General features: G+C 34.1%; 2 protein-coding genes across 2 annotated transcripts; one reads left to right on the top strand and one right to left on the bottom strand.

The window, feature by feature from the left end:
• Positions 1 to 261: 261 nt before the first annotated feature.
• Positions 262 to 1,073, bottom strand: LOC145565203 (uncharacterized). Its single transcript, XM_081625277.1, has 2 exons — positions 874 to 1,073; positions 262 to 637 (listed from the first exon to the last, which is right to left on the bottom strand). Exons 1-2 carry the CDS (start codon positions 1,071 to 1,073, stop codon positions 262 to 264), a joined length of 576 nt encoding a protein of 191 aa, XP_081481403.1.
• A 10,196-nt stretch (positions 1,074 to 11,269) lies between these two features.
• Positions 11,270 to 13,371, top strand: LOC145565202 (protein FAR1-RELATED SEQUENCE 5-like). Its single transcript, XM_081625276.1, has 2 exons — positions 11,270 to 11,979; positions 12,057 to 13,371. Exons 1-2 carry the CDS (start codon positions 11,270 to 11,272, stop codon positions 13,369 to 13,371), a joined length of 2,025 nt encoding a protein of 674 aa, XP_081481402.1.
• The last annotated feature ends 1,131 nt before the right edge of the window (positions 13,372 to 14,502 follow it).

The following is a 14,502-nucleotide window of genomic DNA, read 5'->3' as shown; positions in this document are numbered from 1 at the left end:
AAAATAAAAAAAATGAGACCGAAATAATACAAGGAGATGGAAAGAAGTAGAAAAAGTGTTTGAAACAAGGGTTGCCTACTGGAAGCGCTTTTGGTTTCGTCGTTAGCTCGACGCTCCTTGAGCTAAATCAAGGAGGATCATATGCACAATGCACATCGAGAAGTGAATACGTGAGTGGCTTATCAATGGAATGTCATTCATAATAGGACTTGAGGCACTGACCGTTAACCTTGAATGGGGGTACTCATTATTAGAGATCTTTTAAGCGCCATAAGGGAACACCTTTGTAATGACAAATGGCCCACTCCATCTGGATCTAATCTTGTCAGGGAAAAGTTTCAAGCGAGAGTTGTATAAGAGAACCTTTTGCCATATGACAAATTCCTTCTTGATAATTTGGGCATCATGCCAAGCCTTGGTCCTTGCATTGTACATGCTTGCATTATCATAGGCGTTTATTCTCAACTTTTCCAACTCATAAATCTCTAAATGTCTTTGCTCACCCGCACTACGGAGATCAAAGTTGATTTGCTTGATAGCCCAATGAGTTCGGTGCTCTATCTCTACGGGTAAATGACAATTTTTTTCATAAACAAGCTTATAGGGATTAGTCCCTATTGGACTCTTGAAAGCGGTCCTATATGCCCACAAAGAGTTAATGAGCTTTGAGGACCAATCTTTCCTTGTTCTTGCCACCGTCTACTCCAAGATGACCTTGAACTCCCTATTGGTTATCTCCGCTTGACCACTCGTTTGAGAGTGGTAAGCAAGCCCTTGCTTTTCAGATACACCATACTTATAGAGAAGTCTAGTTTAGGTGTGATGCTTAAAATGCAACCCCCATCACTGATGATAGCCCTAGGGACACCAAACCTTGGAAAGATCACCTTCTTGAATAAATTGACAACCACCTTGGAATCATTTGTAGGAGAAGACACGATTTCCGCCCATTTAGAGACATAATCTACGGCTACCAAGATGTACTTGTTCCCTTGAGAAGAAATGAAGGGACCCATGAAATCTATAGCCCATACATCAAAAACCTCGAGCTCAACGATAGCATTTTGAGTCATTTCGTCCTTCCTAGATATGTTCCCTGTCCTTTGCCGCCTATCACAAGTCTTGACAAATTGCCAAGAATCTTTAAATTAAGAAGGCCAAAAGAGCATAGATTGCAACATTTTAGAGGCGGTCTTTTGAGTACTTATATGCCCATCACAAGGGGAAGAGTGGCACACATGGAGGACATTTTGAACCTCGTCGTTAGGGACGCATCTCCTCAGTAAACCATTAACCCTTCTCTTCAACAAAATAGGGTCATCAAATATATATCTCTTGGCTTCGTGCTTGAGCTTTCGACGTTGTTGGGGAGTGATGTCCGGAGGTGTGGCACTACAAGCCAAATAGTTCACAATATCCACATACCATGGTTCCTTCTTCACCTCAAGAGCATATAAGCATCTTTTATCATCAAACCGTCTTCATGAATTCTTGCACCGCCCAACCTAGAAAGGTGGTCCGCCACCACGTTCTCGGCCCCTTTTTTATCTCTTATTTCGTAGTCAAAATCTTGAAGGACCAAACCAATCTCAATAACCTTGGTTTGGCCTCCTTCTTTCTTATGAAATACTTGAGAGCCAAGTGGTCGATGTACTCTATTGTCCTAAAACTAATGAGGTGGGTTCTAAATTTTGTCAAAAGAATGGATGACGGCCAAGAATTCCTTCTCGGTAGTGGTATAATTGCATTGAGCATCGTTGAGAGTCTTGGACAAGTAATGTATAACATGAAGTTTCCCTTCCTTTTCGTTGTCCAAGGACCAATCTAATAGCCTCATCGCTTGCATCACACATGAATTCGAATGTTAGAGACTAATCCGGTCCTTGGACTATGGGTGTGGTGCAAACTGCTTCTTTCAACCTACAAAATGATTCTGGACAATCATCATCAAACACAAATTCTTTATTGTGTTGCAAGAGGGATGTGAGAGGTTTGGCAATCAAAGAAAAATCTTTTATAAAACGTCGATAAAACCCAGCATGGCCAAGAAAATATCTCACTTCCCTCACATTGGTAGGTGGAGGAAGGTTCTCAATGACCTCTACCTTTTCCCTATCCACCTCGATGCCTTTATGAGAGATTTTATGCCCAAGGACAATCCCAAAAACAAGTACAACTTAAATAAATTCAAAATTTTTTTTTAGTGCTCAAACACAAATTTATTAAAGAACCATTCTTTAAATTATTTTTGGTTCAACTTGATGCTACAAAATTGAAAGGCTAATCTCACAATTAATTTAACCAAACATAAATTAATAATGATATTTTGAAAAATTAAAAGGGGTTGGAAAAATAAAACAATCATCCAATGAAAATAATTTCAACACTAACTTGTATATATTTGAAAAATCACATCTTCCAATATGACGATTAATTAATTTTCAATCACAGGTTTGAAACTTTATGACTTTAATCAACTCGTAAAATGATTAAATCCAAAATAGTTCAACATGGAATCTAGAAAGTAAAGATTCAACCAAATAAACAATTAAGGATTGGAAATTTTACATTTTTTGGGCTTCAAAATTACAAATTCACCATAAATATTCACACTTGAAAGCAATTAATTTGCTAGAATGCGAAGTAACAAGTTTATGTGAAAATGATCTAACCAAATTAAGCACCTATTATAACTTTATAATCATGCTTAAAAGGGCTTAATATTGCAGTAGATTAATGATGTAACCATACACATAAAGATTTAAATTTTTTTGTCAAAAACGAATAACCCTTGGAAAATAACAATTCAAGGTGGATTTTGGCTTCTGGACAACTCTCAAAGAGGATAAAAACCAATTTAGAACGTCGATTACACCCAAAATTCACTACTTTTGGGTAAGAATCGGAGTTCAGATGCAAAAATTAGTGTAAAACGAGGATAAAAATAATTAAAACAAGCTTCTAATCTAATTAGCAAGGAACACCAGAAAATTAAATCCATTTAAATCACCTTAAGTAATTAATAGTTACATTAATTAAATGAGCACGGCCTCGATACCGCTGTTGGGTTTCGTGATGTCCGACACCACACAGAACAACCCCCCCCCCCCAAAATCCGCACACAACTTATAGTAACTAAACAAGCATATTAATTAATAATCACATAATTTATTAACTAACCAAGAAAGAGAAAGAGGAAAGACGATAATACCTTTGACGCGTGCTTCGCTCTATCCGAGCTCTTACTTGAAAGGGTTAAAGCTCCACACACGTGCAAGCCTCAGACGGCTCTTACCCTTGAGAACCGACTCGAATAGCCCCTACCCCGATGCTTAGACGGGGCTAGCCGAAAAGTACTAAGAGTATTAGAGCAAAAGTATTTTCGCTTATGGAGATCCTTTCAAGTTCACAACTCAAGTTCCCTTTCCTAATGCAAAATGATTGGTGTTTATAGGGAAAGGAACCCTTAAATTCCAATCTCCCATCAATGTAGGAGAGTTGGTAAAAAAGGCATTTTATAATTTAATTTAATTCAAAAATTAAATTAAAAAGAAAATAAATTAACAAATAACAAGTGTGAAATGGTGAGCAAGGGGTAGGTGAGGACCACAGAAGGGGGACGGGACCATATTCCTTTGCTCCTCTAGGCATCCTCAAACCGGTTTCCCCTTTCGGCTCAGCCTATGTGCGCATGCTAGCTGGTGCTGCCAGCCTTAGGTGCCAAGGCTGCCCAACTCGCAACCTGACCCTTTGGCTGGGCTCGCTGGAGTAGCCGTGCGCGCAAGCCACGCATCAGCCCTTGATTTAATCATTTATCGAATTTGATTAAATTCATAAAGTTTTAAACTTGTGAATGAAATGTAATTAGTTTTCATATTGGAAGATGTAATTTTTTCAAGTATGCACAAGTTGATGTTGGAATTTTGATACTTGTCATTTGATTATTGTTTCATGACATTTAATTTAATTTAGAATTAAATTAATTTCTTACTATTCTAACATTATCATTTCTCCCACATGGAAAGATGATTGAAGTTTTTGGGAACCTTTGCATATAAATACCAACCTTAGGAGTTGGGATTACTCACTTGAGTTGAACTTAAGAAGGCATCTCCTAATAGGTGAAAAACCTTTAAATTCGTAATACTCTGGTCTTTCTTGGTCTAGCCCTAACTAAGCTTCAAGGTAGGGGTCGTTCGGGTCGAGTCTCGAGGGTGTGAGACATTGGAGGCTAGTGCATTTGCGAGGCTCGACGCTTTCAAGTCCGAGCTCTAAGAAAGAGCGAAGCAAGCATCAAGGATATGATCGTCTTTTCTTCTTAAATTAGTTAATTAATTATGTTATTACTTATGTCGTTAATTAATATGCTTTTTTAGTTGCATTTATTTATGTGCGGGTCTTGGGGTTGGGTTTTGTTTCCGTGTGGTGTTGGACATCTGATGGGAGGAAAGATTCTAGGTCGTTGAGTTCTAAAACTCCCCTGATCAAACAAAATTTATAACCAAACCTAACCCTAGTATAGGGGTAAGTCCGAGTAAAACCCAAAGGAATTGAGGTATATGCTATGATCTTAAGTTAAGCTATTCCGAAGTCTAGGCAAACGATTTAGTCTAATACAAAAACAAATCAACACAACAAATACTAAGAATTGAAATCAATATCAAGATACTAGGGAATTAGGATCCACATACATTCACGATAAACATGCTAATTTGACAGGAAGTTGATCAATTTAATAATGCAAGGGAAAATGGTATTTGCAATCAATATCACTTGAAAAACTATTTCCTAGGGTTAAACTAGTGGTCTGTACGAATGAATATCAAATGAAAATCACGAGAAAAGTTCACGATAAAAGTAGCTTCCAAATCAATGTGTCGTATTAATGAAAATGACAATGCAATCTAGCTTGATAATCAAGGATAGCTACTCCTCAACAAATCAAGCACATGCACAAAATCAATCGACCAAATTAATCACAATATTAAATCAATCAAAATCCCAAAATTAGCAATAGTCTATCATTCATACATGCTTCACCACATCCCCAACAAAAGGATCTACTCACTACACATTGTAGAATTGGAAAGCATAACAAAACAAATCATCAGTTTCATCATCAACATTGTAATCAAAATATCACCAATCAAATCAAACAATCAACTAGAAATTCAACAATATATCAAAGATCAAACACTAAAATTGCATTAAAGAGAAAAGAATTCTTACAAAACTTTGATCAATATCGAAGAGAATGAAGATCAAATGTAGCAATCATTAATTACCAAGTTTCTCTCTCTAAAATCTAGAACAAAAGTTTCCCAAAATCTTGAGCTTCTCTCTCTAAAAATCTATTCTATTCAATTTTTAATCAAATTCTAGTACCTTTCTCTCTCTAAAAGGAAAAAAATCCATATATAGTAAATCTAACAAATGAGAAGTTAGTTAGACGTCAAAAAAGAACCCGTATAGGCGCGACCTCTCCTCAATATGCGCGGCCGCGAAGAAATGGGTATGGAACGGGGAAGGTAGGGCTGCGCGACCTCACCTCGCACATGCGCGGTCGCGTCCCTACTCTGCACGCCTGCGCCAGACTCGTGCGCGCCTGCGCCAGACTCGTGCGCGCCCGCGCCTGGGAGCAGGGTAGCTCCTCTCGTGCGTCCATCAATACCTCTGTGCGCTCCACTTGATGAACATTGGGAGTAGCAGATTCCAAGGGCTCCCACGGTGGGTTCAACATCATTTTTTATGCCCAAATAGCTTGAGAGCGCGACCTAGAAGGCTTGGACCTTGCACCCTTTAACACTTGAGCTTCAAAGGGAGAGACTGGCTTGCATCTTGAGCCTTACAAATCCCGAGAAAAAGCCATTGAGATCCTTGGACATCACCTTTCTCCTGAAATCAAAGAAAAGCAAACAAATAAAAGAGAAAAGGCAAAATAAACTAAGAAATGCAAGAAAATGGGAAAACAACCATGGAAAACACAAATTAGAGAAATAGAAGATAAAACTAAAGAAAAAGAGATAAAAGAGCTATAAAAGCGATTAAAATTAATCCTAAAAGAGACTAAATGAGTGCCAGAAATGACCCTCATCAACATCACGAAACCCAACATTTAATTATAGCTGGATGGGTGGCCTCATACTCACTATGGTATTAGCTTACAACCAACTGACAATCAGAATATGCGTTAATTTTCATTGCCCTTGCCGCCTCACACATGCGGATGTTGGCTAGTAGGGCTTCATATTCAACTTCATTATTTGAAGCCTAGACCTTGAATGGTAGTGTATATTCATATTTGTCCCCCTCGGGAGATTGACATATAATTTTAGCACCATAGCCATTCATAATAGAGCTCTTATCTACATATACCTTCCAAACCTGATCCAAGTTATCCAGCTCTACCGGATGTGTCATCCACGATGAAATCAGCAAATGCCTGACCCTTCACTACCTTCCTTGTTTCAAAGGTAATTTTAAGACTTTGTATTTTAATAGCCCATTTTATTATACGACCGGAAGACTCTAAATTTGTCATTGGCCGCTTTAGTGGATAGTTTGTGTAGACTACCATCGGATGTGCCAAGAAGTATGGTTTCAACATTTTACCGCTTTGAATTGTGCAAGGCCAAACTTTTCAACCGTAGAGTACTGATCCTCAATATTTCAAAGAATGTGGCTAATGAAATAGACCAGGAGATGATTAACGTCTCTCACATCAAGGAGAACAACACTAAGAGGCGACCAAATACATGTAAAGCGTCTTCTTTGGAAAGGGGCTTACAAGCCTTGGCTAGGAGTGTAAATGTTCTTTCAACTTTTGAAATTCCGCCTTAGTATCATCTCCCTATTTAAAAATGGTTTTCTTTCTAATAGCTTGGAAGAAATAGATTAGGGAGTTGAAGATCAGACATTATTCAGTGTAGTAGATTGTAGAGAAAGGAATGGAATGCAATTGTAGGAAGAGCAAGTTGGGAGGTGGTTCACTCATGGGAGAGTAAGTTCCTAAAATATAAGTAGTATGCAACCAACTCAAGGTAAAAGGAAAAATCGGGTATAAATTTAGAATTGATTAACCTTAAATATTATCCATAAAACTCTACGTAATATTAAGTCAACACACGATCAGAACGCACTTTAATTAAACTATTATCAGAATATCAATATTTAATTATTAAATGATCATTTAAAATTGATAACCATGGCTTAGTCTTAATTCATACATGCCTAAAGGTATATTACAAGGCAATTTAGACGGTTTGCCCATGAGTTAAATTATAAATATATAAATATCAATAATATGTATATATATGAAGTTTGGTCATGTTAAACAATTAGTAAAGGGTGAATATCAATTACGCCCTACAATATCTCATTCCATATTAAATAAATCGACCAGATAAACTGGACATGATTGATGTAATTCTAAACGATACCTGAAATTATCGTATATTACATTTTTGAGACAATAAATGATCTCTAATCCATACTCCTTAATATTACGTACCCCAAATCTTGATGAATTCGACTACTTATGAGTATTAAAATGGATGAATATTTATGCAAAAAATCCATGTAGTATAATATCCAAGGGATTCTTATTGGGTTTTGTTCCAAGCATGCTACACCTACCCCTATTACTAAACCCTAAAACCCCATTCACTTTATATCGATGATGTCATGCAAACCTACTATCATCATTACTCTTTATAGGTCACATCCATATATTTGATAATGTAGGGTTACTATACAAAATCTTTGATATAGCCTTGCAGTGATGTCATGATGGGGCTTTTATTCTTCTTCATTATCATTACCAATTTACCACTACCTTCACGCCATGACTTTGATACTTTCTTTCCGTTGTTTTTTTTTTTATCAAATTTCAATAAAATAAGATATGTTCAAACTACGTGGAGACATATACTCTTGTTTGGTTCAAAACATACCACAAAAGACAACATTAATATAATATGGGTAAGTTTATCAGTAGTCTTCATTTTGGTAAGTTTATCCCTAATCTTGAGATTAGTCTTTGGGCACGTCTTCAGCAAAACTCTCTTATCAATAATCTGTACCAAGATGCATATAGTCTTGGATTCCAAAACACATCTTGAGACTACACGAAAGGACAAAAATAATTACATTGCCCAATAATGAGCTGTCAAATTACCATTTTAAAATTAATTAATAATTGAAATAAATTTTTAAATAACTTAATGTTATTAAATAATTATATGATAAGTAAATCCGGATTGAGTATTAGAATAATGTGTGAAACTTAGGAAAAGTCTTGTACAAGTGTGGAGTATATACTTATAGGTCTTTGGAGACCTTACATATATGTGGTCTAATCCTTTTGTAATAGAAAATTTTGGAATTAATAATTGTACAATCATACCTGAATAGTGTTCATTCTTCAATCCCTGCATTATTTAGTTATTTGCGACTAAATGGCATCTACTTTTGGTATTTTTAACACATTTTAAATCTAGTAATTTGGTAGAACATACTAGACGATACTAGTATAATCTAGCCACATTACTACTTTGGCCCTAGACACTCTTTCCCCCATCCACAACCTTGTGCTGTATATATATGTGTAGTCTCGTCTTGCTAGTCCAATCTCTGATATATTTAGTAAAATTCTGTCATTACTTAGTGTATTGTCGTAAGGAAGTTAGATACTCAGATGTGCATGGCTTGCAGTTATGTATTGTCACTTACAATTATGACCATGCATTGCTATTGTATATACCGTAGGCTCTATAAATTCTAGAAACTTTGATAATCAAATTCACCAAACAAACAACCTATAATTTAAAAAGCTAATGCTTCGAAATATTGATGGGTTTGGCATGTCTATTTTGGTGTTGTCAGGTTCCAACAACGATGTTGTGTATCAAATGTACATTATCCAAACTAAACATGTAGGCTATGTAGCTTATAAAGAGTAATTAGTTATATTACTTGTAGAAGTAATGTTTTTTGAACAATTTGTAAGCTTGTAGGAATATAGCATGCTCTAAGTTTCCCTGGTGATAAAAATTAAAAGTGCAAATAGTAGTCCATATATAGATAAAAAGGTATTTCGACCTTAATATGATCATTTAGGTCTGCAAAGATACTTGTAACTGAATCCTTTGTCCAATAATTTTCACATCAATGCATGCACTACTTTATCAGATTATGTTTATTAATTTGGTTAGGTTATAGATTATATATTCTAAATTTTAGACCATAATGTATTTACATTAATTAATAATGACTTATATTACTAGTGAATTGAATCAAATGTGTTTTGCAGGCACGACATGTGAACTAGAGTTGTTCAAAATTTGCTTCAACGCTAGCATGTACACACAAAGTTTTTGTACACATGGTAATGGTCCAATACCCATTGAGTTATTGATACATGGCAAGAGGTTATTAAAAAAAGGAGAATTTTTTACTTTATTATTTTTTTTTTAAATAATCAACTTTTAAAATATAAATGGCTATTAATTTGTAATAATTTATATGTAAACACATTAATCTCTTATTTAATCAATATCCAAGTTTCAAAATACAAAATATAAATTTTAACCAAAACGGTTTCTCCAATATTCAAGTTTTATGTTTATAAATAAGCCTTCTTATCTCCTATAAAACAAGTTTCAAAGTTGAAGGAAGTTAATTCCAATTTTCATGTTCATCTCTATCATTCCATCTTTCGCCTTCATCGCACTCCGTTAACCGCTTCACCTCACTCCTTGTTCTAATATCATTCATCGCATCTCCGTGAGCGCATCAATTTCATTAATCTCGAAGATGGTAAGTTGTTTGTGGAACATAATTGTATCTTTTGCATTTTAATTAATGTTCATATAAAATGTTTATCGCTTTTTAACACTTGACATAAATTGTTGTTGTGTAGGCCTATCCTACGATTCATATTTCGTTATAATGCTAATAGAGATAGAAAAACCTTGGTGAGCTTCCATGTCCTTGTGTTTGCCGTTTACTGAGGAGTGGATTTTACTTCATTATAGAACGGTGGGAAGAATTCATCCGAGACAATGGGTTAGAAGATGGGGAGTTAATCAAGCTGTATTATTGCTTTGACGGGGTGCTGCGAATCAAACTTGCAAGGGGTCAATTTGTCCTCCATCCTCATGAAAGAGATGGACCCGAGGCTTTTGATCTGGCCATTACATCTGGTCATGGAAGAAAATCATCTCTTACGGGTTCATCTTCGATAGTTACAAGTAATAATCACAATGTAATATACTAAAATAATATATACATTATATATTATACATTGTGATATATATATATATATATATATATATATATATATATATATATATATATATATATATATATATATATATATATATAGAAATGGGATCATGTGAGAACCTAAGCATAGAATAGGAACTAGGAACTAATCTAGAGCGTTGATCACTCTTAATCCAATGGCCCTTGCTTCACCCGCCTTTTTCATTTCAATAATGACATTTTGGTAATTTTGTCACTTGAATGACCTCCTTTCTTTCTCTCTCTCTTCCTTTCATTTTCTCTCTCTTCGCGTCTTCATTTTCTCTCTCTAACATTGCTTTCTCCGCCGCGCCATCTGTTCTTCGATTTTGCGAATTTTTTTGCCCAGATTTTTCGATTTTGATCTTCAATTACATCGTATTCTTTGATTTTTTTTCATTCATTGAGGTAATTTTCTAATTATATTTGTATTTTTGTTGTTTATTTTGATTTCATCGTTTATCTTATTACGAGTTTTCCTATTTAGGGTTTTTTATCGTAATTTTTATCAATTTTTTCTTATTAATTGTTCTTTGAATTATTCTATACAATTTAGTGTTTGATTTTTTGTTTTATTTTTATGATTTTGGTTTTTAATTTCTATTTTATGGTTTTACACTTACGGAATTCAATGTAGATGTTTTTTTCATATAGTTGCTATATTGCTTGCTTTTATTAATCAAGTAGTATAATTTGTTGTTGTTTTAAATTTACATTTTGCATTCAGTCATTAACTTCTTATTATTAGTTTTACTTAATCCTTATAACTTCATGTTTTTTAGTTTCTTCAAGTTTTTTAAATTTTCTTTTTTTTACTTTCTGCTCTGACTCATTTACTTTTTAGTATATCTCTAATAATTTTTATTAGTATATTTTTAAAAAAAAAATTTTACTTTTAGTTATAGTTTATTTAATTTTATTTATTGTTTGTTTACTTTTTCTATCGATTCATTTACTTTTCAGGAACATGTCTGAAAGTGTAGAGCATTGTTCTTTTTCTGTCACTACTAAAGATAACAATGTAAGAATTTTCAAAACACCCACTCAGCCTAAAATATATTATAATTCTGGAGGTGATAAAGAGTATATGCCGGGTTGTTCTTTGGAAAACAAACCTTTTGTTGTAATGATATTTGATACTCTTCAAGATGGTATTGCCTTTTATTACAAATATGCTAATGAGTGTGGATTTAAAGTCCATTCTAGTACTACTAAATCACAAAAGAATAAGGATGATCCTACTGGTAAAGGGGTTACTGTAATTAAATATTTATTATGTAGCAAAGAAGGGTATGTGACAAATAACAAGAAATCTGGTAAACAAGTTGAAGGTTCTTGTTTAAAGAGAAAGACTGTGAAGAGAGTTGGTTGTCCTGCTAAGATAAAATTTAGGTTTTGTACTGGTGGGAAGTATATGGTTTATTGTTTTTATGAATCTCATTCTTGTCCTTTTTCTACACCTATTACTAGGCAGGTTACTAAACATGTAGTTGGTTTAAATTTTGCTCATAAGAAGTTTATTTTTGACAACTCAAAGTTAAATATAGGGACTGTTATGTCTTATAGGATCATGAAAGAACTTTGTGGTGGGTTTCAAAATGTCAAGGGCAGTAAAAATGATTTCAAAAATTTTTCAAGGGACTTGAAAGTTTATATCTCTAATGCTGATGGTGCGATGTTTGTTCAAAACCTTGAACAAAAAGTGAAAACCAGTAAGGGGGTTATTATTTTGATTACTGTGTTGATGAAAGCAGGCATTTGACCCGTGTCTTTTGGGCTGATACTATTGGTAGAAGAGATTATCAATTATTTGGGGACTCTTTATCTTTTGATTCTACCTATGATACAAATAAATATTCATTGGTTTTCTATCCTTTTACTAGTGTTGATAATCACAAGAGATGTGTTACATTTTGTGCTGCTTTATTATCTAAAGATGACATAGATTCTTTTGTGTGGCTATTTCAAACTTTTTTGAAGTGTATGGGAAGAGAACCCTCTTTTATTATCACTGAACAAGATCCTGCAATGGGTATTGCCATAGAAAAGGTTTTTACCAAGAGACTAAACATAGGCTATATGTGGCACATAATGAGGAAGGTACCTGAAAAGGTTGGAACTGCTTTTTGTAATGAAACTGATTTCCTGAAAAAGCTAAGTGCAGTAGTTTGGCATAGAGAAATTGATCCTCATGTATTTGTCGATGGCTGGAATAGTGTTATGGAGGAGTTTGACCTTGTCGATCATGAGTGGTTTGCATACATGTTCAAGATTAAACATCTGTGGATTCCTGCATATTTTAGGGACTTATTTATGGGTGGTTTACTGCGTTCTTCTTCTAGGTCTGAAGGTGAAAACAGTTTCTTTTGTAATTTTACAAACCCTCATGTAACCTGTGTTGAATTCTTTATCCATTATGAAACTGCTATTGATGCTCAAAGGCATGAACATGATGAGTTGATCAGGCTTAATAAACTTGAGCCTCAATTGGTTACACATTTACACTTGGAAAAGCACGCTGTTGTTGTTTATACTCGTGCCATATTTTATGATTTTCAAGAAGAATGCCAGGGACCCTGTTTTTCATGTGGTGTTGAAAGTTGTAGTACTCTGTATGGAGATGGTGTGGAGTTTTTTGTTATTTTTAATCATGAGAAAAGGAAAAATTTTGATGTAACTTTTGACTTGGCCACATATGAGTCAAGTTATACTTGTAGAATGTTTGAGAGTCAAGGCGTTTTATGTAGACACATTCTGTTTGTTATGAAAGGCAAGTGTATACTTGAAATTCCCGATCCTTATATCTTGAATCGTTGGAGAAAAGATGTTCTGAAGAAAGCTTCTGTCATAAATGTTGCTCTGGATGATGCTTCTAAGTATGATAAGAAGAAGCAATTGGTCAGTGATGTATGGTCTAAGATTTTCAGTTGTGTGAGTTTAACTGACCAATCTGAGGATGATTTATCTGAGCTTATTAGGACATTATCTTCATTTGAGGAGCAGATGATATCAAAGAATAATCCTGGAAATGCACCTAGTTCAAAAGAGGTGAAAGATGCTGATATTTAGGTTTTGGTTGGGTCAAATGAAGTAGATGTAAATATCTTGCCTCCAAATCAGTGTCTTAATAAAGGTTCTGCCAGAAGTTCAAAGCGGTTGAAGAGTGTAAAAGAAATAGCTACTGAACAAAAATCCAAAAAGGGCAGAACCTGTAGTGCTTGTGGTCAATCTGGTGTTTCCCATGATAGTAGAAACTATCCAAACAAGTAATTTTTCAGGTATTTTACTTTTAAATGTGTTCCATTTACTTTAAAATTCTATTTATTTACTTTAACAGTAACTTCATTTACTTTTTATTTTGTGTAGGTATTATTATACTTGGTACTTTTTTTATTTGGTATTTTACCTCTTCACTTTTCCTATTTACTTTAAGTTGTAATTTATTTACTTTACAATCTAATTTATTTACTTTAATTTGTCACAAATAACTGATGTTTATTTTTGTGCAGTTATTATAATACTTGGAAATTAGAAGATGTTTTGGAAGATCAAGATCAAGATTTAATGAACAAATTTTTTTTATTATTTTTATTATTGTAATATTTTTACCTTTACTCTAAGTAATTGTATTACAGAACTTAAGTTCAATTTATTTACTTTTAGCTATTATACATTAACTTTATGAAATAATTCATTTAATTTTATGATATTTTATATCATATGAATTGTTTGATATATATAATGTCCTTATTTACAAAATTAAAGATAATATCTTGTATTACTCCCTTTGTCATAGAATAGTTGTTACCATTTCCATTTTTTGTTCTAAAATACTTGTCACATTTTCCATGGAACCCGAGTTGACAAGAGTATTTGAGACCTGATCTCGAAAATGAATTGACGTGTAGATGACCTGACCTAAATGTAACCCATAGATTATTGACTTGGTGACTTCGACTTGATTATAAGCCGTAAAATTATTGACTTCAACCAAATTCGTCTAAAATTCTATATTGACTTCATTCTCTACTCACTAATTATTGACTTGAATTGAATGTAACTTGACCAGTTATTAAACTCACCTAAACCTGTACCAAACCTAATAAGATGTAAGGCCGATTGTAATCCAACTCAAGCATGACCCAATCCGTATTTGATCAACATAGGTTACGGTATTAATTCCTGTTGACCTAACTCGAA

Source organism: Chenopodium album, chromosome 10 (genome assembly GCF_948465745.1).
Source record: "Chenopodium album chromosome 10, dcCheAlbu1.1, whole genome shotgun sequence".
In the NCBI taxonomy this organism is placed as follows: Eukaryota; Viridiplantae; Streptophyta; class Magnoliopsida; order Caryophyllales; family Amaranthaceae; genus Chenopodium; species Chenopodium album.
Note: the sequence above shows the minus strand (reverse complement) of the source record. Positions and strands in the feature narration are given on the sequence as shown.